This window comes from Temnothorax curvispinosus, unplaced genomic scaffold, assembly GCF_003070985.1.
Source record: "Temnothorax curvispinosus isolate PA1 unplaced genomic scaffold, ASM307098v1 QBEX01011026.1, whole genome shotgun sequence".
Classification (NCBI taxonomy): Eukaryota; Metazoa; Arthropoda; class Insecta; order Hymenoptera; family Formicidae; genus Temnothorax; species Temnothorax curvispinosus.
In genome coordinates this window covers 8,882-36,044 of record NW_020220806.1, presented here as the reverse complement: position 1 = coordinate 36,044, position 27,163 = coordinate 8,882, and the positions used below count along the sequence as shown (strand labels likewise).

The 27,163-nt window shown below is 47.0% G+C and overlaps 1 protein-coding gene across 1 annotated transcript in view; it reads right to left on the bottom strand.

The window, feature by feature from the left end:
* LOC112461077 overlaps nt 1-26,843 on the bottom strand; it is a gene marked incomplete at its 3' end in the record, with an annotated part of 27,535 nt that extends 692 nt beyond the window's left edge. Inside the window, exons 1-9 of the mRNA XM_025026149.1 lie at nt 26,593-26,843; nt 4,515-7,244; nt 4,191-4,275; nt 3,913-4,069; nt 3,588-3,732; nt 3,446-3,493; nt 2,550-3,237; nt 1,806-2,290; nt 141-1,710 (exon numbers count right to left, since the gene is read on the bottom strand). Of these exons, the coding sequence (XP_024881917.1) occupies nt 141-1,710; nt 1,806-2,290; nt 2,550-3,237; nt 3,446-3,493; nt 3,588-3,732; nt 3,913-4,069; nt 4,191-4,275; nt 4,515-6,841 (5,505 nt within the window). The remainder of the gene's footprint in view (nt 1-140; nt 1,711-1,805; nt 2,291-2,549; nt 3,238-3,445; nt 3,494-3,587; nt 3,733-3,912; nt 4,070-4,190; nt 4,276-4,514; nt 7,245-26,592) is intronic.
* Between the last annotated feature and the right edge of the window lie 320 nt (nt 26,844-27,163).

Here is a 27,163-nt window from a genome sequence, read left to right as displayed (position 1 = left end):
ATAAATAAATAAGTTTGCGAAAACAGTAAACGAGATTATTTTCGAATTGCATTGTCTACTTCTATATCTGACGTATATTACAAATTGAACGTTAAAATAATTAATATTATAATATTTAGCTAAGACGCTGTGAAACTTACGTCAGCAGGACATAGTGATCTGCTGTTAGGCGCTGCTTCGGTCGGAAGTAGCATGGTTGGCGTCGTCGGCGGGGTGTAATTGTCCGATGACAAGCTCTCTCGAGCTATTCTACGCTTCTTGGGCGGTGCTACCGTCTCGTTAAGCGGCGGGCTTTCGGGCCGGCTATTGGGCGAATCGCACTCTTCCGAGATCGCCTGGCGCAACCATCGCTTCTTTGCCGAGCCCGAGTTAGACACAGTGGGACAGCCACTATTCCCATTGTTGTTATTGTTGTTACCAGAAACCGCTTGCTGTCTACGCTGCGGCGGCGAGTCGCATATGCCGCTAACCGAGTTGGCGGCTTGCACAAGGGTGGCTAAACTCTTGGCCGCGTAACTATGTGACAGAAATTCCGCCGACGCATCTGTTGGTACCGGCGGGAAGTGCCTGCCGCACAGCGGATTCATGGAATTTTGTAAAGTCGGCGGACCGGCAGAGGCGACACTTGGTAGAGCCGGCAGAGGTGACACTTGAGGTATATTAGCTTGTGGCGGATCGGGCGATTCCTTCAGCCATTCGTTCATCAGCACCTTCTTCGTCTTCGGGAACTTGAAACCCGGAGCTAGCGGACCGACTGCCGCGGCCACTAGCAAGCAGGCAGACGACAACGGTGTCGACGGCGTTGAACTCTGCGAGCTGCTGCTGGCTCCGCTGTCGCAAGTAGGACTCTTGACAGGAGTAGGTTGCTGTAACGGTGGCGAGCTCGGAGGACCGGGAGCGTTCGAGTTCGCTAAGGCCAGCAGTAAACCAGCCGCAGTTGGAATTCCTTGATGGCCACCGGATGATCCGGTGTTAACATCGCTCGTCGTGTTCTTAGCCGGAGTGTGCAAGTGCGACGAATAGGGAACGTCCCGGCTGGGCGGGCGATTCTGACCCAACAGAGGCGGTGACTGCATGGAATTGCTCTCGTCCCCGGAAGATACGTCGGACTCAGCGGAATTCAACCTCGTTCTTCGACTGCTACTCTGCGACTGAGAGGAGCTTGTCGTTCTCGCTCGACCTTTCCTCCTTCTCCGTCGCAGCGGCCTCTCCGAGTTCGTCTGTTTACTATTTTTGGACTGTCCCGTCGTCGAGCGATTATCCTCATTGTCGCTGTGCGTGCCACCAGATTCTTTTCGTTGGGCATTTCTCGCTTGTACTTCCTGTTTCCTCTGTTCCGCCTTCTCCAGCCTCTCGAAAGCCTTCATGATCGCCTCCATCTTCCTCTCATCTCGCGTCATCTTCTTTTTATCTTTCTTCGTTTCCGGCGTCGTCGCCACCGACTGGTTCAAACTAGGCGACGTTTGAGGCTGTGTATTCGCTACCGTCGTCGTCGTGGTTTCCTCCTTGGCAACTGCTTGGCGGGTCGTTGTAGTTGTAACCGTGGTCGTGACGGTTCTTCTCGGCGTCGCAGGAGTCACCGTCGATGACACAGACGATGTTGCGGTTGTAGTGGTTTGCGTGACACTCGTAGGAGGAACTGTCGGTGGCGTGGAATCGGTTTCCTCGCAAACTGTGTTTCTTCTACCTCGCCGCCTTCGTTCTCTGCCACTGATAACAGATAAAAATAACGAATACATTATAAAAATATATTTAAAAAATATCTTGTACATTTCATCGTTACTCGTATTGTTGTATGAACTTACTCGGCATTTTCAGCGAGAGCGCCGTTGCTACCTCTTCTGTTCAACTGGCTCGCCGCGTTTGCAATTTGACACTCCCGCGGATTGTTACACGCGCACACGACGGGCAGCGCGGGGGAATTGGGATTGGGTGACAGCAGTAGATCGTGCTGCTCGTGTTTGATCGTTATCTCGGCGTTCTTCTCGATTGCACATGTCGTCACGATGTAGAGATGCAGCGTGCCCTTTTCGATGCAGTGCTTCACCTCGGCGTTTGGCTTGCAACTACGCCGCACAAATCTCGCGTCGTTCCCGTACGTCCGCGTGTCTACGCACACTTCGGTACCGTCGCGTGGCAGACGGTAGAAAAACACGAACGGTCCCGGCCGTTGAACGTGCTGCCTACCACTTTGCGTATACTGCAGTCGATGTTGTGTGCTAAGCATATATTTGCCTCGTAGTTCTACGACAGGAGTGTTTGGCGGAAGGTACATCGTCGCCACTAAAAACTGCAAGAAAGAAAAGATTTTTCAATAAACGTTTTCGTATAATTTCCATAAAGAATATAAAAATTTGAACATTTTTATTTTTCAAAATTCAATAATAAATCGCGATAATAATAAACATTAATAAATAATACTGGAAACGATGAAAAATAATTAAATAAAATAATTAAAAATAAGATAAAGAATTCTTCTCGTTTTCGTAATATTTTTTTCATCTACGTTCTTCATTCATCATTCGTATTCAAGATAATATTTTACTTACTCTAAGATTATTGCTGTGCACATTGAGTCTGCATTTACCGGTGGCAACGACATTCATGTTACTTTGCCTGAGATCATTATGTGTACCGTTGACTTTGATATTCGATATCCTGGCTCGCAATTCGGGACTATAATGATTCGTAACTGCTTCTTCGTATCTTTCGATCCACTGTCTTAGGGGCGCCATGTTTGTGCCCCAGGCATCTTGCACATCTTCCTCTTTGTCCTCGAGGCTCGTTCTCCTTTTAGCCTTACGTTTTCCAGGTCCACGTTTCGGGGTGGTGTTCTCCTTCTTGCGAACGGCGCTCGGTTGTCGGGGTTGGGAGTCCCTTCTCTGCCTCTTTCCAACGTTGTTGTTATTGTTATTGTTGTTATTATTCAATCTTCGCACCTGCGACGATTGGGCAGACGCGTCGGATTTGCTGCGTCTTGGAACTTGTGATTGTTGCTGCGAAAGCGAGCGTTTCTTCTGCGTCGTGGTGTTGTTCACCGAACCGACGTCCGTGTCCGCCGAACTGGTAGACGAGGTGTCGGACGATGTGTCCGAATTGAGAAGCTCCTCGCGTTTACGCATCTGCAAGGCGCGTGCTCGCTGTCTGTCCACTCGTCGCGGCTGGCATCTCTCGCAGTGGTATTCGTCAGGAATGTTCGAACGGTCAATGCCCATGCAATCGACGTGCTGCCATACTCTGCGGTCGCATAATCAGTTTTCGCATAATCGATAAGTTTCATTCAAATGTAATATGTAATTTTAGATACTTATATAATGTATACACACTAAAAATATATAAAAATTGCTTAATCTAGATTTTATATATTTATCTATACTCTTATCTATATTCTGTATATTTATCTATATTCTACATTAGTAATGTAAAAATATTGGTGAACACTTACAAGCATCGGTCACAACATATCATATATCCATCGTCGTGTTCAAAGTCACTAAAAATAATATATCAAACATTATACATTATAGCATTGCCATTGTAGCATTATATGTATATCTATCTGTAAAATAATTATCTTATTCACTTACCAGATACATCTGGTAACACTGTCCTCATCGTCACCTTCACCCTCGGGTGCTGTTTCGGTTTCTTCACCTTCCGGTTCCGCTTCTCGTCCTGCTTCACTGCTGATCGCGCTGGCAGCATCATCCTCCACATTGGTATTGCTCACAACTTCAATTAGATAATAATATTTGTTATCACTAACTTTTTAGATTCTGTATTAGAAAATATGTGATGATTTCTTTGTTTGTGAGAAGTTTCAAGAATATAGATTCTTGAAAAAAGTTAATACATCAATAATTGACATAATTGTATCGTAATAGTAATATCAAAACACAAAAAAGACATTACCAGGACTAAAGATATAAGGATGTTGGGAAGTAGCTGTGGAACTGCCGGCTCCATTAATAGGTTGTTGCTTCGGGTGAGGGGGTGGCGATGGAGGCGGTGGTGGTGTTCGTGGCGGTGGTGCTCCATAATTGTGGTCTTGAAGAACGAACTGAAGACACTGCAGTTAAACAAGAATGCGCTTTTAAATACGACCTATCCATAATCTCGAGATACACATAAAAAAAATACAAAATTTTGTAAGCCAAGCATTGAGTATGCTTTATAGTACAAATTTGTACCTCATAAGGAAGCGGCATTCTTCTCACTGGCGATTTCGAAGTAGTTTGCTCCTCTTCTTTGGGCATCCGTGATTCATTATCGTTTCTAAGTAACATTATTTTATTTTATTATGACGATCATGATCAGATTACTCAAAAGAACAAAGATAGTTAAGTAAATAATTTCATCACAAAGTTTATGCTTAAAGTGAAAATCAAACGGTCAACTTTAAAGCAAAATAAAGGATGTTAGTTTAAAAAAAGGAAAAAAACTATATAATAATATAAATATAAATACTAATAACACACAATAATATAAATACAGTTACAAATAGCTAAGCTTACTTGTTCTCAATGAGGTCTTTACGAGGTTCGATTGTAGCCGTGGTTATCGGGAGCAGGGTTTTTATTTGTCCGGCCTGTTGTCGGATCTGTTGGGTGTATTGCGGCGTCATGATCAATTGCTTCTGCTGTAGCGCTTGCTGTTGGATTTTAATCGGCGAGTTTTTGTGCGGAGCTATCACATTGGACGGTGCGACCACCGTCTGCTGCGGCAGCAGGGTCTTGATACTCGTCTTTGGCGCTACTTGCGTCGCGGTCGGGCCTTGAGCTTTCGTAAATCCCGTTACGTTTGGACTCAACAAGGGTTTAACACCAGCGCTGCTGATTTTCTGAGCATGATTCCTTTGTACAGGTTTCTGCGGAGGAATAGTCTTGATGCATCCAGGCTGTTTTTGCGGAGCGTTCTGCGGTCCAATTACATTTTGCTGCTGCTGCTGTTGTTGTTGAATGATTTTCATAGATTGAGGAGGATTGTTATTTCTCTGCACTATAGGCTGTTGAATGGTATTGTTTTGTGAATTTGCGGTAGTCTTGACGGGGTTCATTATGGTTTTTTGCGAGATAGTCTTCAGACCTGCTACAGTTTGTGCAGCTTGCGTCTGACCCTTCGATATTCCCACCCTCATCACTGTTTGTTGCTGCTGCTGCTGCTGCTGTTGAGCCTTCGAGTTCATCACAACCGGAGTTCTTTGATTGTTCGGGACAGACGTTATCACCTTCGAATGCACATTAGTAATACTGTGACTTCTTTGAACCTGTACATTATTCGCGTTTGCCGATTGCTGCTGTTGCGACTTTTGGATTACTTGTTGTTGCGAACCCTGTAACAATTGTGCCGACGTAGGTTGCATTTGTGATTGCTGTTTGCCAATCGCGAGCACGTTTGAGTTTTGCGATGGTTTGGAAACATTCGGCACACTATTGCTCTTGCAGATATTACTCGTCGCGGTTTGCAGTTTGGTGGTTTGTACCGTCGTCAATGTCTGAGGCTTTTGCAGCCCGGTTGCCGTCGATTGAGATCTCGTTTGAGATATTGCCGCTTGTTGGCATGCCATATAATGTTGTCCGGGTGATTGATATTTTTGTATACCGGTTACGAGGCTATTAGGTTTCGAGACATTGTTCACCTGTTGCGTGCTCGACTGGAACTGCTGTCTGCCCACAGCTAGAGATATCTTCTGAGGCACCTGTAACTTCTGTAAACCTTGCTGTTGCGTCTTGAGGTTTGGAAGATGGTTGCCGCTCAACACTGGAACTTTCTGATTGTTGCAGACGGATTGAAGCGTTGTTTTTTGCACATTCGTTACACCGACCGGTTGCGTTGTCTTCTGTATCGTCGAGTTACCCAGCTGAATCTTTTGCGGGTTCGCGTTATTCGCAGTCGCTTGATTGTTTATAAATTGACCAGGTAACACCCGTGTCTTCGACACGCCCTGTGACTTGGACAGAGAATTATTACGTTGTGCGACTATAGCAGATGAACTAGTGATTACATTTGTCACGGTCTTGATCTTTTGCGCAGATTGACTAGTTGATATGATGCTGCCTGACTTCGTGTGATACCTTGGTAAATCCACTGGACATTTTACCGCCGTAGTAGAAGTGCCTATGGGGTATATTGGCTGAAGCTTGTGATGCAACGTAGCTTGTACATTGCTCGCCGTCGTCACTTGTTGCTGCTTACTACAATGGATAAGGTCAGCGATCGCAATCTGATTCTTCGATTGATACATCGGCTGAGTACTCTGTACCGTGATTGCCTGCCAAGGGCAGGAAACGTCGACACTATTGGGGGATGGTGAGGACGTCGAGTTAGTCGATGTTTGAGAGGAAATGTTGAGAGTCATCGGGACAGGCTGCGCCTGATCAATGGACGATGGCGGCAGCTTCTGCGAGATGACGCGCGTTGTCAACACCTCCGTGGTGTTGGTCTGTGAACCGGCGATCATTCTCTGCACCTGCTCCCTGGCGCCTTTGGCGACTGGATAGGTCACCACAGGCTTGACCGTCGTGAGAGTGGACGCAGTGGTGGCCGTCGCCGTCTGTTGCTCCTGATTGCTCGTCGCCTCCAGACACTGCAACAGCTGCGACTTGCCACCATTAGTGGCCGCGGCGGCAGCGTCGTCGCCGCTCGCGATTACCATTGCGTTCCCTGGCGTGGTGGTGATAGTGCCAGTGGCAACCGCAACGGGCTCCTGAGACCGCCATATCTCCCGGGCGATCAGCAACGTCGGTGGCGGTTGTCCTTCACTCCCGGCGCCGTCCTTCGTTGCATTCTCCACCACCGACGCCGCCGCGGTCTCGACGTCTAGTTTCAGAACGAAACTCATGGTGGTTTCGTTAGCTTGGCCGTACTCCTTCTCCACTTCCGCAGACGCGGACTTCGTCGTTCCGCTTGCCGCCGAGACGGCCGTTTGCCCCGCTTCATCGTTATTTTCTGTGGCTCTTGCGTTCTCCTCGTTGACGCGACCGTCACCGCCGATCAACGGAGATACCGGGGGAGGTGGGCCAGGCCCTGGGGACAGTTGCTCCCCACTGCCAGCTGTTCCACCCCCCGATAACTTGATTACCGATGGGGTCGACGTTTTGGTAGTCTTACGGGAGCACGCCAAGTGGAAACTCGCGAGCGAGTTGTGCGACCGGTCCAAGGACTGCTGGCTATCGTCCTCGCCCGGTTTTGGCTTCACCAAGTCTAGTTCTCGATTCGGCTATTTGAGGACCGTGGACCATAGGCTGCAAGAGAAAAAAAATCATCAATTAGAATTGCGAAGATGGCATTTCAGATGTTTTGTTAAACAATAGCGTGATTATACTTTTCTAGATTTCGCTGGCGTCATTGTAAAACTAATATCGAAGGAATTAAGCTCTGTTGTACTATATTGCAATACAGATGTATGTAATCCATTTAAGTGAAAAAAAAACAGCCTGTATTTCTAAAAATCTTTCGATCAAAGAACATGCATGCAGAACGTTTCTTTATTAATCGTAAAAAAAAACTCGTAAAAAAAACAACTTGATGATCGAATGATTCATACGTAATTGGACTAAAATTCGTAGCTGAGAATTCTTTAGCTTTAACGAGATCTAAAACGTGATCATGATAATCGGGACGTCAATGTCATTCCGGAAATTTTCCAGCCGGAAAGCCGACGACGGATCGCCGGCTTCGAGAACATTCGACGGCAATGTGGGAGTTGTCTCGAAGTCGGTGGTGTCCCTCCTATTACGGTCGACGCGCGGAGAGGCCCGGGAGCAACCGCGAAAGACGGAAGTGCGCTCGCGAGAGATTTCTGCGGAGCGCAGATTCCGAACAACTTTCTCGCCAAGTACGCGACGTTCGAGGGGCCTCCGACTGCCTGTGTTCGGTCATTGATCACTTACCGCGCGCGTCTCGCGTCTCTAACGTTCCCGTCCACATTGGCACGCGCACGATAGAAATACAAGGCTGCTTCACTTAACTCGATAAAGGAGCGTGAGAATCTTTAGGGCAACCGAAGCTAGCGTCGAGGACGACGAATCTTAAATCTTCGCGGTCCAAATTGCTTCTCGCGAACAGAGTATTATACGTCCTCCATTTCGTTTGATCAGCGGATCTAACATAAATCGAGGAATTATTATTTGGCGAAGTTCACAGGAATTTCAAAAATATACAGTCAGTTTGTCGATTATATTCGCTTAGAGAACCAGCGATAAGCTACCGTAGCAAATGAATTCAGTTCGGCATAGGATAGCAAAAAGTTAAGGTTTCTCTCCCTCCCTCTTTCTTTCTCTCTCGCGGGTTGAATCGGTGCGTTTCATTGGGACGAGCGTTCAATCCTGAAAACCAGATTGCAGTACAGTACAGTTATCGTCAACTTCGGTGTTCCGCCGCAAAACGCATTTGAAATGATTGCGCGTCGGAATTTCCTGCGTTACTGCGTTATTGGGTCCTAGCGGTCGGCGTTGCGTTCGCGGCCTCGTACGCAAAGGGAGGAAGACGAATGACATTGTGCGCGCTATCGCCGGAGATAACGGGTTACGACGGATTCAGCGGTGCGTTACGCGATTAATTACCATACGCATCCGCTCGGGTTCGGCACGATTCGCGAAATCGCGTAGCGCGCGTCCGCCGTTTGCGACGCGACGACTCGTCGCAGGATCGGGAGCGATCTCGTCTCCGTCGCACGGGGCGGGTAGCGTCAAATATTGAATCAGCCGAGGCCGAACGAGAAATCGTGAATGGGACCGGGTCGGGAAAATTCATTTCGTATTCAAGGCGTTCGCCCATTGACGATTCTCTCTCATCTGGCTGTACGACGAAGTCGGCTTGTCAAACGATGCCGAAGTTACCCGGTACTTCGACAATAATTCCTCGGCTGGAATCGAAGAGACCGGCCAAGCGAGAGCGTCGGTTAACCGAGGTTGCGCATATCGCGAAGCGCGTTTAATTTTAAACGGACACCCGCGAAAATGAATCACCGCGGTATTATTCCAGATGGCCGCGAAACCGCGCGCGGACATCTCGTCGCGATTCTGCGACGACGGCGTGGGGAGGAGAAGGAGATCGCGCGGTCGGTCGCGCGTTTGACTAAATATATAATGCCCGACCGCGCGGCGTTAATCTCGCCCATTAGCGACATTTATATATACTTGTCGGTTATATATCCGCGACACGTGGAGTAATTCCGGAGCCACGGCGGAGAGAGCCTGCCGGCCAATCCTTCGTCACTTCTACGGCGGATCGCCTTTTTCTCCTGGGATGGAAATTTCGGTCGCGGAGATTGCCGCCGATACGCGCGGGTCTCCAGTTGTCCCGCATACGTTAAATATTAATGCAAGCAAAACATTTCTCCGTACGCTACATTTGAATTCGATGACGAGTCTCTCGATGTCCGAGTCACGAGGAGGAAAACGGTTGATCCCGCCGCCGATCGTCGTTATAGGTTAAAAAAATTGAAACGTGAACGCGGCTATTATCAACAACGATCGATAGGTCCCCGCGATGCCGCGCCGATAGGATCAAGCGTCGCGAAGTTTGCCGCGGATCGAGGCGAGTGAATGCAGGCCCGCGTAAATTCGCCGACGATATCGAAGGATATCGCCGGCGGAGGAGGAAATTAGAAAGTCCCCCGCGATTTTCAGCGTGTCTCGCCGGGCGAACGCGCGTGAGAGATTGCATCGGGTGGACCTTAAAGAGCCGATTTTGCGAGAGCGGCGGACCTTTTCTCTTTCTCGTGACCGACTTCGGACGTATTGTTCGTTCGTCGCCCGGCGAGAGAGAGAGCCGTTCCGCGGAACAACAATCGTAACGCCTCGAAACGCGCGCCCGCAACGGCGGGAGAAAGTATCGGATTTAAAATAAAACATATTCCCTAATCCGATATGTCCGATATAAAGCTACGAGTGTTTCTTGTGAGACCAGCACTGCGCGAATAAAAATTATACTACCATTTCTATATTACGTAAAAACAATTATATTTTATTTCATTAAGTCTGTTGCACCCGTATCTTCGTAGAATTTTAATTACCCTAAAATATAGCAGGAGACATCGATAAGTAGTAAGTAGATAAATTGAGAATCGGAAGCAATCGGAAGTGTATCGATTACATATTTAATTACAAGCAATTAGGCATGTTTCAAGATACCGTCTGGATCTACGAAAATGTCAGCTTTATAGTATTTCTTAAGAGCTGACTGGTTTAAACGTCGCATTAAATTACGATGCCACGTAACAGCGTAATTTAGCAGCAATCCAGCGTAATTTAACAGAAGCGGTAATTAAAATAATAAGCGCTTAAAAACTGAACATTAAAGCTATTAAGCAGCAGCACATCGATATTTAAAGGTGCGAGTCGCTGCGCCTTCAGCCGCGAATGAATATCGCGCTTTGAAAGTCTCGATTGTGTCTTTAGTGTTTAATCTTTCAAGGTACGAGGAATCATCGATCCTCGCGCGTGTAACCCCCGCTCAAGTTAGCTTCGAGTATTCCGCTCTCTCGGAATACTCGGTGAACGTTGTCGCGCGCACGGAATTAACGAGTTCTCGTGGCGACCCGCGGCGAAGCGCAGCGGCGCGCTGCTGCACCTCGAAGTGCAGTGGCAGCGACAGCGGCGGAGGCGGCGCGGGCGTCTCGTTGTTGGCAGCAATGAGGATCCGCGGCGACCTACTTGGCGTACCTCGACCCCCTCGACACATCGATTCGAACCAAAATTATTTCCGAGCGATTATTGTTCGCCCCCCCCCCCCCCCCCCCCCGCCCTCCCCGGTGGATGCATCCCCTCGTGCGCGTCTCCAAAATAGAAATCGAACGTATTTTTAAATCAGTCTAGGAATTGACATCCCCCGACAATATGGCCACGACTTCCCGTACCCCTTCCTCCGCGCCAAAGAGTCTCCTCGGAGGAAAATCAATTTCTCCGTATCATCGTAGATTAAATTAGGTTTTCCCCTGATCTGCGGTTTCTATTCAAATAACTTGGAGCGAAATGCATTTTGATAATAATAAGAGAGATCGAGATGACGGATTGGGCTATTAATTGACGTTCTCGGGCGAGCTTCGTGATCATCGAAGAGCCGAGCTCTTTTGGAAGCGTATACGCGTCGGTATTCTAGCGAGGTGCTGCAAGCAGATGGGCGTTTCTGCAATGCGAATTTCTTTAGGCGCGGCGAACGACAGCGCGAAGGAGCGCCTATTACGCGTTTATCTGCTGGAAACAATGACCTCATCGTGTCGAGCGTTACTATGAATTATTTACGATCACGCGTGGAAACTCCTTTGTTTCCGCGCTACGCGATACATGTATAGATTTAAGTATCACACCGATGTGCAGTTAAGGAGAAACAAAACGATCCCTCCTTCGATCCGGTAGTGATAAAGAAAAAAAAAAGATTTTAACGTCTTCAATGAGCGGAAAATTATGAACGTTTTCGCTAAAGAAAGAAAACATCTTCATAAAATCTCTGGATTACAGCGCGATCTTGCATTTTGATAATCGATTATACGAAATAGCCGCTTCGCAGCTGAGAGCGTAACTTCAGTTAAACTCCGATTAATTTAACCGACGATTAATTTATCATCGATACCTATCTTGTTATAAAATGGATAGTCCCATTAATTTCCCATTGTTCGACGCGCGGAAAGAAAGACGTCCGTTCTTTTCGATGCAGATTAATCTCAGTTTAATTTACCTTCTATTTTTTTTTTAGCTTTAATGTTTATTTCTACCAACGTAGATTAACTTTAATCTCGGTTTAACTTAGTACTTTTTCTTTTCTTATTTAGTTCTGAAAATCAGAAGAAGATAAAAAGTAAGTTAAACCGAGATTAAAATTAATCCACGTTGGTAGAAATAAACATAAAAAGTTAAATCGAGATTAAAGTTAATCTGTACCGATAGAAATTGACTCGAGAACGACAAATCACGCAAAAAAATTTTATCAATTTTGTCGGTTGAGTCAATCGCCGATTAAAGGTAAAAACGGAGTTTGGTCTCGTGGTTGCCTTGAGAACTTAAATAGATCGCATCTCCTTATACGCTCGAGGCGCTATCAATCGCTCGCGTTGCTCGCTCGCTCGCTCGCACGTCAAGCCGCTGCCGTTTACAACGAGCGGAGCGGGTCGTCGCGCACGACGCTTCCGCTGACCCCTTCGGGCTTGCTCTCCCGACGGTCGACGTTACAGGAAAACGATGTTGCTCTTCGCACGCGTGCGCAACTCAGCGGCGCGCATTCCGCCGCCGTGTTAGCCAGCCTGATCGTAAGAGGCCGACGTAACCGCCGCGCAAACGTCACGAATACAGGATCGGATTTTGTGCAGCCGATCCTCTCTTCTCTCTCGCCGTCGCGAATCACTTGGGACGGCAATGACGGCATTCATGGACATGGTATTCCGATCTTGTATTCAATTTCGTCTCGAGCATGATCGCGAAAGGCTGTACATACGGTCCATTCGTTGAACAGAACTTTTGGGCCGATATTCACAGTCAGATCTTATACATAAGATCGTTTCAAGTTCATCTTTAAGTACCTCGTAGCCAATAAAACGAGTTGTACAGCATCTAAAAATAAACTTAAAACGATCTTAAATATAAGATCCGACTATGTATACCGTCCTAAGATTACCCAAAACTTTCAATATAAAATCTTAAATATAAAATCGGTCTGTGAATCGCCCTTAATCTTTCAAAGAGAATTAATTATTCGTATAGATCTTTCTACTTTGCGACGTATATACGCTTACAAATTACAGATTAAAGAAGAGTGAATTGTTTTTAGATCGAAAAGTTGCTATCTGAGACGCTCTCTGTTCAGATTGCGTTTTCAATCGGTTAGCATCCTTGAAATTTTCATAGATGGAGAAATAAATAAATTGCGACGTATATTGATGTTCAAAAATCGAATAAAGCGAACGCAAGACGGAATCTCACGCGAGGGTATGCGGACGTTTGAATCCGCTCCTGTGCTCACAGCACGGGTGACGGCACGGGAGAGGAAGGGAGAGGGCGTAGCGGGTGAGAGCGAGAGGAGAGGCACTTAATGGCGAATACGCATATACATGTAAATCGCGTGTCAGAGCCTATAGGCTATCTAATGATTCCAACATTATATCCACAAGCGACCGCAATGTGAACCAATGACAGCCCCCACGCCTGGCCACGCTGCGAACGTTATCATAGAGATGCGGGACTATAGAGCACCCAAATGAAAAATGGAGCTACACGCAAAACGGAATATATTACGCTAGGTGTAGATTCTTTCTCGAACAGATTTTTCGAATCTTCTGAAAGCATTTTCACGCTTTTCCGCGAACTGAGATTGAAACTTCTTGTCGCTTATCCTGCAAGTTTTACATAAGTTAATTAAGGCGAGCTTTTAATGATCTCCGGTACGTCATGACCGAGGCAGATTCTCATCTTATTCTTCAATCTTCATTCAGATTCAAAGGGACTCGAGTAAAACTTTACTTACGCTTTTAATTACAAATATACTCGAAATTGAAAATTAATTTTTCCTCGTATTCTCCCCTCCCTTTCTCGCCATCATCCCAATGGTTCTTTCTCCAAAGAATCGAGAAAGCGTAAAGAGCGGCGTCTCGATTCTTCGAAAAATTTTCGGCAGACAGGGAAGACTGCAAGCAGATCGCTCGCAAAGTTGGTAGGTGTGGTTTTTTTTTTTTAGCAGTTTGCGGTCGCCGGAAAATATCGATTGCGCGGATACGCGGGTAGATACGCGTCATCTAGACACTTTGGAGCGTATATAGCGTATCCAGAGCTGCCTGTGTGTCCCGCGCACTCCTCCCCCCTCCCTCCCTCTTTCCACCGGCCGAGTGCACCTATGACTAGTTCCACGCCGTTGAATAAACGTTCCGTTTCTCGGTCGCTCTCACTTCTTCCCCGACGCCTGTTCTCCCTCCCCCTTCCATCCTCCCCCACCCCTCCTCGACCCCTATCTCCTCCTGTCTCACCCTCGCCCTCCCCTCCCCCTCCGCGCCATCCTTCCCCACCTTCCTCGTAGCACGCGCGCGGGTATGCAACGGCGTGCAGTGAGCCGTACACAAAGGCCTGATTGCCGGACACCCGGTGAAATATGCCAGTCCCCGCCAATAACCGGTATCTCGCTGCCCTCTCTTCACTTTTACGCTGTCTTCGCTGCGGGTTCACGGAGCGACGGGTTGGACGAAGGTGGAGAACATGGAGAACCAGGGAAGGGAGGGAGGTAAAGTCACGGTGAAGCAGTGAGGGGGGAGAAGGAGGGACGAGAGGGAACGAACACCGATGGAAGTGTATCGCGATACGAGAGACAATGTGACGCGAGCTGGATACTGATGCTACTACAGGGGAAGGATAAAGAAAAAAGGGAATACAGAAAGAGAGAGAAAGAGAGAAAGAGAGAGAGAGAGAGAGAGAGAGGAAAGAAGGGAAGAGTAACCGTGGCTATTTAATTAGTTTTATTTAACGCTTTGGGGTCGCACAGCGAAATGAATAAACGGCAATAATTGCAATCGCATAGAAGTTATAAGTGGAAAGAGGAGGAAAGTAGGAGAAAAAAGGGGGGAAAAAGAGAGAGAGAGAGAGAGAGAGAGAGAGAGAGAAAGTGCGAGAACGTAATTAAAACTATTTTAGAAATTCCCAAGGAAACCTCGAACTGTCGAAAATGACATTGAGTTAATAAGTACATAACTCATCAATTTCGATAATTTGAGATTCTCATAATTCATAATTGCGAACTTAAATCATACACTTGTACCAATATAGCGTGTAATTTCTTGTTCAATGAAATAAAATTTAAATACATAAGCCGAAGAGAGAGAAAGAGAGAAAGAGAGGAAGTGTTATCGGGAACGCTTGCTCCGGCATTCGCGTGAGGTTATTTTCATGATATAGTTGCGCGGGGAGTTCGATCGAAGATAAGCGGAGTCGCGGGAGGTAAAGCTAGGTGAGGCTCTCCTAGGGCAGCAACGCGATGCCGAGAGAGAGTGTACCAACGTTACCGCGCGAAAATCGCGCTTAATGCCTCGCTGGCTTTAAAGCCGTTCCCGCGAGACGCAACGTTAAAGTAGCTGCGAGCAAATAGAATCCCAATGTGGACATTACCAGGGGAGAGAGGGGGGAGAGGGGGGACAAAGTACGAATTTCTTGCTCAACCGAAAATACGCGGTTTGCCGCGGAAATACATCGCCGTCTCGCGCGCGCGCGAGATCGGATATCTTGTTCAAATTATCGTCTAAGCAAATTGTCGGTTATGTTTCTGGCGAGGGAGACGGAGAGACGTGGGTTAACGCAATTTCAAGACACTGTCGAGGCTGCGACAGTGTCTTCAGCTGCGCGCTTCGATGCGCAGCGCGAATTCGAGTGGCACTCGAACGCGCGGAGTAGAGAACGCACATGCCGGCGAACTTGTCCGCGTTCTCTTAGGCCGGTATTCATAGTCGGTTCTTATATTTTAAGACCATCTTAAGATGTCATTAACCAATCACAGAGCCGTATTAGCATCTCGAGATATTACTTAAGACGGTCTTGAAATAAGATCTGATTATGAATACCGGCCTTAAGAACGTGCGCAAACGGAGAGGCATACATCCCCGAGAGGCGTCGCCGTTGCGGCGCTCTCGCGACACGTCGCTCGCGCGCGAGACAGCGGTTCAGATTTATATAGAATCGCGTTTCTCGTTTTCCTGATGGGAAAGGTGAATAACGCGCGGCTCATCCGCGCGCGAGAGGCGTCGCGTCGTTGCGCCATGCCACTGCGCCCGCTGGCGTTTTCGCAATTCCCTCTCGTGCTCTCGCGACGGTCGATATGCACGACGAATGGCGACGCACATCGCGCGCTCTCGTTCGGTCGACCGCTGGAAGATGGCCGCGTTCCTCGCGCGCATATAGACGCCGCGACTCTCATCTTCTGCCTCTCCGCGTCCAAGGGCGATGCCAACGGGGCTACGGCCGAGCTCCGTTTAACTTAATCCGCGGTTAATTCGATCACGGTTGCTCGCAGCGAGATCTCTAACTCGACGATTCCGTCGTCCCTGATCCAGTTCTTCTTCTCACGTGTCGAACAAATAATTGAATTTCTTATGCGAGTTAACGAAACAGGTGTTACTCGACAGATTAATCATACGTTAAATTAATGTTTGAGGTGACTCCGATATCAGCCGCGGAATTAGCTTGCTCGCCAATTAACTTGTCAAGCAACAGCTGGTGCTACCTTGTTAGCGCGGATGGAATTATTAATTTTTTTGCCGTTCGATACGTGGAAAGAAAGTTTTACGTTGAACGGATTGTGATGAAGTTGAAAGCTTTGCTGCAGGCATTCCTGCCAGTAATTAAACTAATTGATCGATAGTTGATAGAAGTTTCGGCAAAATCGCTTTTATGTCTATTTTTATAATACAGATCCCCAATTCAATCTCGGTTTAATTTACTTTTTATCTTTCTCTAATTCTTAGAACCAGCAATTTTGCAAACAATTAAGCGAGGCAATTTAAATTTTCCGATTTAACAATATCGATTAATATGATGTCAACATTGAACAACAACATAAGACTTATCTTTGATGCAGTTCATCACCGAAAGTGTGATTTATATAATCACACTATGTTAATTAAAAAATACACTCTGACCCACGAGAAAAGTCTTGTCATAATCAATTCTAAAAAAAAAAAGATGAATTAACTTTTAAGCCTCGTCTAGCCGGAGAGATGTTAATTGTGACCAGCGATCAGCGACTTCATTGATCCACCACGATACATCGTATTCAACAAAGGGTACGTTGCATTGTCGACGAACGCCTTCGCTTCCAGTCGACGACCGCCGTAGCGCGATTTCGCATCGCGGTTTCGCAGATTAATCAGTTAGGAATGCGCGAGCATGCGGCGAGGAAGGAGGCTGTGCGCGCGAGAGCGATCGGGGACGAGTAAGAGCGCGATCGAACGGTCTAAAGATCGTTTTAGACGATTCCTAATTCGATTCCCGAAGTTCCACGTATAATTTGGCATGCGCTATACATTCGCAGACACATCGCCTGTAACATTAAAACGTATACGTTCGATATCGAGTCGAAAAAAAAACAGGTCTCGTTAAAAGTCTTCGACAAAACTGGCCGGGATGTTAAATGGCGGTTCCATTGGGAACCGACGTTTGTTCAATATCGCGCGAGCGAATCGCGGCCGGGGCAACGTTTTAACGTGGGTGTCCCACAGAAGAGCGGAGGGACGACATGAAAGACGACGACCCGGCATTGCGCGCCTCCGCTATTACATCCAAGGTTACCCCCGACGAGTCGTAAACTCTCCTCTCTCGTACCTCTCGCTCGCCGTTCTCTCGCTCACGTGCCGTGCATCGGGCTCCCCCGTTCCGCTTTATACCCGTGACGACGCGCGGGACCGTATATTTCAAACGCGTCTCGATAACACGGATTGACTCGGCGCGGCCGGCGTCGACACCTGATCGAGTCAAGTCGCTCTCTGCGACGAGATATGTACTGAGGCTGCATTCCCGATATTCACTGTCGGTACTGAAAATCTATATTTTTCTATATTTTGCGTCACGTATACCATAGATTTTCAGTGCTGACAGTTGCCGACAGTAAATCGGCAAAATCAAGCGGTATCTCAGATAACAACTAAGCGTAACATCTAGCATCACGTCTGCTTCCGAAACGCTCTGGATAATTAGAATGTAATGAGCTGAGGCTGCTTTCGACAGCGCATTTAAGATTATCAGGCGCGTCGGAAAACGGAGCGGGAAGTTTTATTTACGCAATCGCGCGCGGAGCACTTTTCTTCATCTTTCAGATAAAAAGAGAAGGAGAGAGACAGATAGAGAGACGGAAGGGGGAGCGAGAAGATAAGCAGGCGCGGGAGAACTTCCGTCGACGAGAAAAACGCGCTGAAAGATCGACATTTTTTTTCCCCGCCCTCGGCGCGAACGCGTATACATCCGCGTGTGTCCATCACGCTGCAACGAGATTTCTCCGGTCCGTTACGCGTGCGACGCAATAAACGTATACGTACTCCTTACGTGTGCGACGAAGCGTGTGTCAATAAAAAGGACGTAACGCCCATATCACACTAGCGATTGGACGATTGCGTTTGCGTCTTTTGGGACCAATCAGAACGGAAATCGTGAATCGCAATCGCCAGCAGCTACTCTCCGATTGGTCAAGAGACGTAAACGCAAACGTAGACGCAATCGCCAATCGCTATAGTGTGATACGGGCATAAGACCCGAACGATCCGTCAAGCGATTGCGTCGCGAGAATGATCTCTCTCTTCCTCTCCTCTTTTCTCTTTCTTTAAATTAACGTCGACACGTGTAAACGCGGCGGAGCGCGTCGGCTAATTCCGCGCGACGAACAACAGCAATTGTCCTCCACGTTTCCGTCAGACGTAATTTAGCCGGCGACTTAATTTACGAGGCAATTGCGATTAAAGCAATTGCGTCGACGCAACTGCAATAAACAGCGCGCTGCTCCATTTTCTGGATGTTATAGGATTCGCGGTCTGATCCGAGTTGACGCGAGAGAAAAGTAGAGAAAAGCGAAGTTTTTTTTGATACCGTATTTTTAGAATTTCGACGCGTAAAATACTTATATAACAATTAAATAAATTTTGATTTCATTTCTATGCTTCTATGTTACTCCATTTTTCATTAATTACTCCAATTTCTATAATATATTGCTCTATATTTTTTCACTCCGAGTTCGAAATAAATTCTTCCTTTGAAAGAACTGATTTTTTTTTTACTTTTTCGTAGAATTCTACCTCGCGGTTCTCCGAATACGCATTCAACTCACGAGTTATCGTTGGTGTGACAGGAAAATTAAACGTTTCGCGCTGAACAAACTGCCGACTAATGTCGAGTTAAACGATAAACAGACTTATACGAAAAGTCGCGTCCATCTCGTGATTTCTAGCCTTTTTTCTTCACTAATAATCGGGAGAGATCCGCTTCGCTTTGCTTTGCGTTGCGTGTTCTAAAGCCATCCGACCCTCAACTTGACGAGAGAAGACCACCGGGAGCTTTTAAATCACGTACTATAAAGGCTAATTGCGTCAAACGTTAATTACTTTTAGTTAAGCTACGTCAACGATGTCGCAGTGACGTCGAGATTTCGCGAACGAAAAACCTCACGGTATTATTAATATTTACTTGACTAAACGTTTAAAAACCGAGTGCTAACCGATATAATTTGTATTAATATCCCTGCATTTCTCGGTTCGTATCAATATGTTTTTCATTATCTTCTTCTATTTATTACAATCTGAACCGAACAATATACGCGAAATATGGCAAGATAATATTGGTCATTAATTATATTTTCCAATATAAAATCATTCAAATCTCTTCCCTTGCAATTATTCTTATAACGTTCAATAAAAATGTTTGAACTAAAAATAAATCTGGCGTGGGCAAATTAAATTTCATGCATCGCTCATTTGCTACAACGATATAATAATAATATTAAAAATTGTTATTTTTTTATTCGTTTGCAAAAGAATGGTGAGAATTCAATATACTGAATAAAGAGCTAATATATAGCTAAATATTTTTACTACATTTAACGATATTTTAAAATTTTTCATGATTCAAAACATTCAAACTTATTTTTTGAAAAACTTTGTTTTTTTTTTAGTTATGTCATTGTTGCAGCAAGTGAATGATGTATTCGTGACTACTCTGTAACGGAGGATCAGATGCGTTATGACTGTTATCGTCGCAGGGTGAATGCACCGCACTTGAGAACGTTCTCCGCTATCGCGGGCAGAGCGAATGAGATTATCGCACTTTTCAAACTCTTTATTATCGTAACGAGGCAGCTCCGAAACGTTATCGATAATGCTCGAGCGCATGCTGTATTAAACTACATATCGTCGCTTTCGCACTGTCGACGGAAGAAAACCGTTTTCCGGGATGTAAATAATTCGTTGGATAAATAATAGATTAGACGCGGATATTAATGGACGACTAATTAATATAGTCGAGCCTATATCGAGCCTACGCTTCGCGTGTTTATCGCGCGGCTCTACAAATATCCAAACCACGATTACGATCAGCAGGCTATATTTTTAGAATTTCCCCCACGAATTCCTCTGCGAGTATAGGAAAAAGTCCGTTTCTATCAACGCAGATCAACTTTAATCTCGGCTTAACTTTCTATCTTTTTTTTTAGTATTTAGAACTAAGTTCCTTTAGTTTAGTTTAAGAACTTTAGTTTCTAAGAACTAAAAAAAGATGAAAAGTAAATTAAATCGAGATTAAAGTAAATCTACATTGGCAGAAATGGACACTAGATTCATATCGAAATTTTTGTTTAGACAAAATTGTAAAGCGTTCATCTGCGAGAAATCACTCAGGTCGCAGAGGATCGCTCGCCCGACTTTAACCGCGTCGGCTTCGGTAAATGATTATTATTATGAAAATATTATCGATAGGCGAGCGGAGGAGTAGGAATTGCGCGCGTGGAGTTAATTTCGCGTGCCAAAGGCAACGCGCGCCGCTTGCTCGTCACTCAGATTGCGGCGGATCGTCAGAATTTCATGCGCCATTAATACGTCCTGACGTAATGCCGCAGAAACTCATCGGATCCTCCAGCTGGGTAGACGGTACAGATCCGACGCATCTACGCGCATCATCTCTCCGCCGTATTTCCGTAATCGTCGATAAGGCGCGTGTGTTTACACCCGCGGAAGAATTGACTGATACCGCGCGGCGGGAGATAATGCGGGCCGACCGCGCTTTGGGAGAGCCTCTCTCGTCGAAACGATATCGCTCGTTAATCCTCGCGCGCGAGTCGCGATAACGCTTACAACTTGCAAGACGCATAAAGCACCGTGTAATTTTAAAACCCCGGGAAGATTTATGCGACATTTATATAGCGTCTCGACGAGAGCGAGGCAACGCTAGGCGGTGATGTAAATCGATCGCGGTCGCCTCGCGAAATCGACACGTCTAACGTTCGATAAAAATCCTTTTATCGTTTACGCAACCGACTACGACTCCGTAACAACCCGCCGCAGTCGGCACGAAATAATATAGCGGGTTATTATCGACGCGAGACGCGAATAGCGACCGCGACGTCGAAGACACGATTAAAGATGTGTCTCGAGAAAAATCCGAGACATGTCTAGAAATAGTTTCGTAGTTGGCGTTTTTTTTTTCGACGCTGCAAAATTAAACGGTTCAGAAACGGCGACTCGCGCTCTCCTCGTTATTGCGGAATTATATATCGAGACCGCAGCAAAATTAGTCGACGAGAGTATCGGACGATTTTTGCCCAGATCGAGGCAAGACGGATTCCAATCCGGATTCCAAGACGGATTCCATCGGTTTTCGCGTAAAAAGCCGAGGCTAATCGGTCCCGATGGCCCCCTTAATTAGATCGAGTGCCAGAATATCAGACCAGCGCCGTCGGATGAACCGTACGGATATCTAGTTAGCTCCGGCGAACGGCCGATACTTTACGGCGCGCGAGGATAATCGACGGTAATGATCGGCTGTCCAATGAACAGGCCCCGTCTTGTTGCTCCTACCGCATGACGTCGTGATTTCGCACGACACTGTGACCCTGAGGTTTCGCGACGGATGATGAGCTCGCAAAATTGCAAGCTCGCCGGTCTTTCCATTCAATTACGCGAGCAATTACGATCGCATTCGATCCTCGATGAATTCGAGGCGGATTTTCAGTACAGATGTCATCGAGATGTCGTCGTTCAATTAAGTCTTAAATCGCGCTTCTCTACGATAATGCTCATCCTTTTCTTAAAAAAGGCGCGTTAACTAAATTTCGAATATGTATCGAATGTATCGAAGTCGTATCGAAGTATTAAGGCCTTTTTTCCACGATGTTGATTGGTTGCCGATTGGTCCCCGAAATTTGCATCCCAGCTTGCTTCATCAAATTCGAATGACAGTTAGGTACTTGTGCAAAATGTTATTTTTTTATTGTGGTGTATGTAAATGTTGTTTTGTGTAATGATACAAAAAACTTAATGGTGCGCGCTTATAGTGTTCTATACAATATGTTTACACGAGCGTTACTTCTGTAATAACTTACGCTAATTCCTCCGCGTAAACGAGTGAATTATCGTTACTACAGAAGTAACGCTCGCGTAAACGTAGTACTAGTTTATTAAAATTAAGAAAAGCATATTTCGTAGGGCATTTTCACCGTCAAAAGACAACCAGAAAGGACAAAAAATAAATTTGTATACGCGTTCGCAAATTCTTTTTCATCTCCGATCGTTTCTCTTTGAGAGAAACGATTTTCGGATCCATTAAAAGAAACGAATCCAGAGGGCAATGCGCGTGCACGAAACGCGCCTACGTCGACCATCACCTGATCGTCCCGTTCGTCCGTCGAGTCGGCCAATCGCGTCGATCGGATTAGCGGAGAGGGGCAGGGCAAAGGGGCGCGCTGATTGGGATTTACATGGCTTATGAATTATGCACGGGGATCCGCTTTTAAAAGTCAATCCGCGCGCAGTGTCGCGCTGCAATTAGAATCCGCACGCGGACGGCCGCCGGCCGGAGCGTCGATGACGGCCGCGTCGGAAACGCGGCCTATCGATCGCCCGCTTACGCGCCCGAAACGGCCCCGTGTGTGCGCGCGGGTTAAGGTTAAACCCCCACGCGAGAGGGGAAAACCCCCCAATGCCCTTCGCGGCCGCCTCCTCTTCCGGCGCTGCTGACGTATAATCCGCCGTCAGTGACGGACAGTTCTGGTCTCCTTACTCCCCGGAGTAAGGATCGTTATACGAGTCCTCTCGAAAGTTAAACTGTCTCTCAACTTCATGTGAGATAAAGATCACAGAAAATCGATGAAATTATAAACCGTGTGTTCAAATTAAGATATTTACAGAAAGTTACTTTCAACTGTGACACTTATTTCCTATTTTAATATATTACAGCTCAATCTATCTTTATTTATTTATATTTTCTCATGTCTCAACTTATATATATTTATTTAATTTCTTGTCGGCTGATGAAGACTCCGGGTAGTCGAAACGTTCCGACAGTTAAATATTATGGTCGTTTTATTGATCCTCTCGAGGTTACAACCCTCGACAAGTTAAATGTTAATAAATCATAATTTATTTAATTCATAATAACTTGATAATCTGCTCGTTTATCGTTCCACGTCCTTTCTAGTTGTCTTACAAAACACGAGCCAAGAAAGTCATGACACCAGCGTTTTAATAATCATATTCTTAAATCGCGAAAGGACTAATAATATTGCCTGATTGATTACACCATTTGTTACATTTTTATGCTTTTGTAAGTCGAGCGGAATGTAAATTCGAAAATATTGTATCTATACGAAAAGTATCTCAATCAATCTCTCCGATTCCGACTATACGCACGTCGCTCGCTCGCTCGTCAATCCGCGCGACTTCCTTTCCTTCGCGGTCGATACGATTTTACCTCGCGACGAGGTAACCCGCCGCTCGTTCGCCCACGCAAAGACGGCCGGATTTTGTCGTTCACGGGACAGATATTCTTTCGAGCACCACATATACTCCAAGAAAGTTCGATGTAAAACTCGAAATCTGAAAATCTCAGATTCGCTGTTTTACGTGAACGTTTACGTTTCGCGTGAACGGATATTATGTGCAAAGTGCGCATCAAAGTCCGATTTTATTGGATTTTAACGAATGTTTTGATTAAAAAAGTGGTTTCGCCGTCGGCTTTCGTCCTTCGGCCCGCGTTGCAAATCGTTGCAAATCGAATCTCTCGCGCGTTATAAAACAGCTCAGGGCGGCGCGTTCGCGTTGTTATACCTGTCCGGTTACCTGTCCGGCGAGCGCGGCGCCTGCGGGTCCGGATAAACCAATCAATAATTGATTCGTGCACGGATGCACGACGCGTAATGGAGTTAGGCAAACGCAATGGCGTTTTAATCGAACGCATGCCAGCCAGCTCGGTTGCGGTGGCGCGCGATCGGCCAATTAATCGCCCGATTTCCGCGCCTCGCGGCGGCGGAGGTCAATCGCCGCGCGAATCGTGGGACTCTCGGGATCTGTCAGGCATCTCGAGAAACCATTGTCGCGCGGATCACAAAAGAGCTGATAGCTCTCGAGAAACGACCGAGAAACTCATTGGCAAAAAAATGTACGAAGCAGCCACGTAGCTGACGCGCGAATTCAAATTAATGTTTAAAACCGCAAGAAGACAATTGTCTCTTCTTTTTCTTTAAAAAACAAAAACATGGAGGACTATGTGGGGTGCGTCAGGGGTCACCCTACGTTCCACGCAGACCCTTTAATTACACCGCTAATAGCAGTCGACGGCACGCGTGCGGCGCGGTTAGACGCAGCGCGGTCGTTTCGCGCTTGTTAATATTTCACTTCCGGCGTGATATCGCAGCGGCACCGGGTTCAAGTCAGCCGTGGGCGCTGTCTAAAAATAGGATATAGATCTGCGTGGATGTTAAAATCCCGGGAGGAGTTGGGGACGAGAGCTCCGTGTGTCCAACATTTTGCAAACAAATTCTCGCGCCGAACAAAATCGCAACGGTGCGGGGAAAAAAAGGAGGGAAAGGGGAAGAGATTTTTAAATTTCGCACGCGAACTATCGATCCCTCGATGGTTCTCGGATTTTCTTCAAAAACGCATCCGCGACGACGCGACGAGATAAAAAAAACCTCGTTCTTCACCTTTGTCGTTTTAATCCTCGTTAAATTGTACGTTAAACGTCCCCGTTAAACGCATTGTACGGACGCGTTCGCCGCTATATTCATGACGTATAGCTTTCACAGCGCGAGCAGTGAGGAAACCTGACGCGAGGAGAAACATCGGAGAGAGGAAAATCGGACGGCGGCGCGAGAGCGAGCGAGAAAGAGAGAGAAAGAGAAAGAGAGAAAATAGGAGAAACGAGAGTGCGACTGGAAGGGATTTTGCGCGCTCGTGAAAAGATCGCGGAAAGGGGGATTCCGCGGGGGAGGAGGGGGGAGTAGAAGGGTAGCTGTAAGCCGAGGGCTGGGGGATGGCGCAGGAAGGCCGAGGCACGCAATATGGCCGCCAGCGAGCGAGAGAAGCGCCGCCTGGAAACATTTTTCTGTTCCCGCCGCGAGAAGCAGTTTTCCGACCGTCGTTTCGTCGCTGACTTCCGATCGCTTTAGGTTAGAGATCCCGTTTTTGAATCCCGATTTTCGAGCCCGGCGAAATTCTACCCGTTCGATATCACACGCCACCAATCGAATTGCAAATCGACGCAAAACGGGAGAAGCGACACGCTTGGCGTCGCTCTCAAACGGCATCCTTCCCTTTTACGCGAAAAAATGTCTCGTTTAACATAACGCTGATACAACGTATCTAATGATCGTTCAACGATTCGATCCGTCGCGTTCGTCTGTCGGTAATGGAGTTTAAAATGCGACAAATGATCTTTTTTTTTTTTCCACAAGTTCTAGAGATTAAAATATTCGTGTAAAAGAAAAATACTGGCAGCTTTTGCACGAGAATCGAATCACGATGATTAAATAAATAAAACGAAAAATTTGTTTCTGTAAAGGTAATAGGATTGATCACGATCTATTGAAACAAACCATTTTATGTGAGTTTTATCTCATTTCTACATTGGCACTCGTTTTTCTTGTGTCCCGCTCCTTTCTGAAGCTACTTGGAAAAAAAAAAGCTTAATTCCATTTCAATTAAAATGATTGCTAAATGGAGCTCCCTGCTCAACTTGATTTAAAGTGGAAAGACGTTTGATAAGTAAAGCGCGATCTTCGATCTCGACAGCTGGACGACCAAACATCCATCTGTTACCTCAAAACATACTTTGAGATACGAAGAACACAACAGAGGCGTGTTATTTATCGTTATACCCTAAAAAAAACGAATACAAAATATTAAGTATTTCAAGATTCGACCGATGCTCGGTTCAAATTGTGCAGCTGATGCAATAAAAATTCTGTTTTTTTTTTCCGGAAGATCAGTCTAGATCGAGAAACACGATCGCGCCGACGTGATCGAGAAAACATGTTTTACGTTTCGCAGGAAACGAGCCGTAGAAGTCCTCGCGGCGATGTTGTGTGCGCGCTTGACCTGCCCTCGCTCACCATTTTACCAGCCATTGTTGCCACCATCCGGGGACGAAAAATTGCGTATATGCACGGATTAATATGCCCGTCGAATATCTCTCTCGCGGTTTTCGTATACGGCAAATTACGTACGCGCGCAACGCGTACGTTCCCGTTCACGTGCGCTCTCGCACCCGGGGGACGAGGGACCGGGAATCCACGTCCGGCAGTCGCCGACCTTCCACCTCGGGGGGGACGAACTTTTTTTTGGTTAAGTACGACGGACGGACTACGCTCGCTCCTCGGAGCGATTCCGCGGACACCCGCGCGTTTTTCCAGGTCGGGAAAGGAAGCGACGGGCGCGAGGAAGCGAGGAGGCGACCTCGAACCAGCGCCAGAACGAGCGAAACGCGAGCGGTCGCGAGAAACGACGACGATCGACCGCGAGACGGTCGTCGCCGTCGACGGGCGATGGTGAATCGTCGTCGACGGTCGCGGAACCGCGATTCCGCGACGCGTCTCCGCGATCCCGGGACCCGCGCCCCGCCGCCGAATCGGTCCGCGATCCGAAAAAGCGTCGCTTACCTCAATGTGACAGGAATACGGAGGCTCGTTCGTAACTCGGATGTAAACACAGACATTTTTCGGCAGAAATGACACTGAGGCAGCCGTAACGACGTGCGTCCGAACACCGTTTACATCGCGGCCGACGCCGACGCGTTGCGCAAAGCGATCCTGCGTTATTAAATGCCGCGGTAAACACAGGAATTCGGTCTCTCCGCGGAAAACATCAATCGAAAATTAGAGATGGCAGCCATTACTTTCGTACAAAACAAAGGTCCACATCCACGGACTCGCAAGCGACCGAGCCTCGAACCCAGGCGCGTCACCGCCGCTCGCGGTGCGCCGCGCGATTCAAACCGGTCGAACCGAGCGCGATTTCCGCGTTGGATTTATCGTTCGCCGCCGTTCTCTCGTCGGCGATTGAACGATCGCTGGACGGGACGTTGAACGACGAGACACGCGTGTACGCGACGGAAGGACAACCGAGTTAATTATTCGGCGTGCAAATTCCGCCGGACGACAGACGCCGAACTGGCCGCAGCTAACCGCGGCCGCGGGAAGATGTCGCGGCGCTCGCGCGCGCGCGCCATCT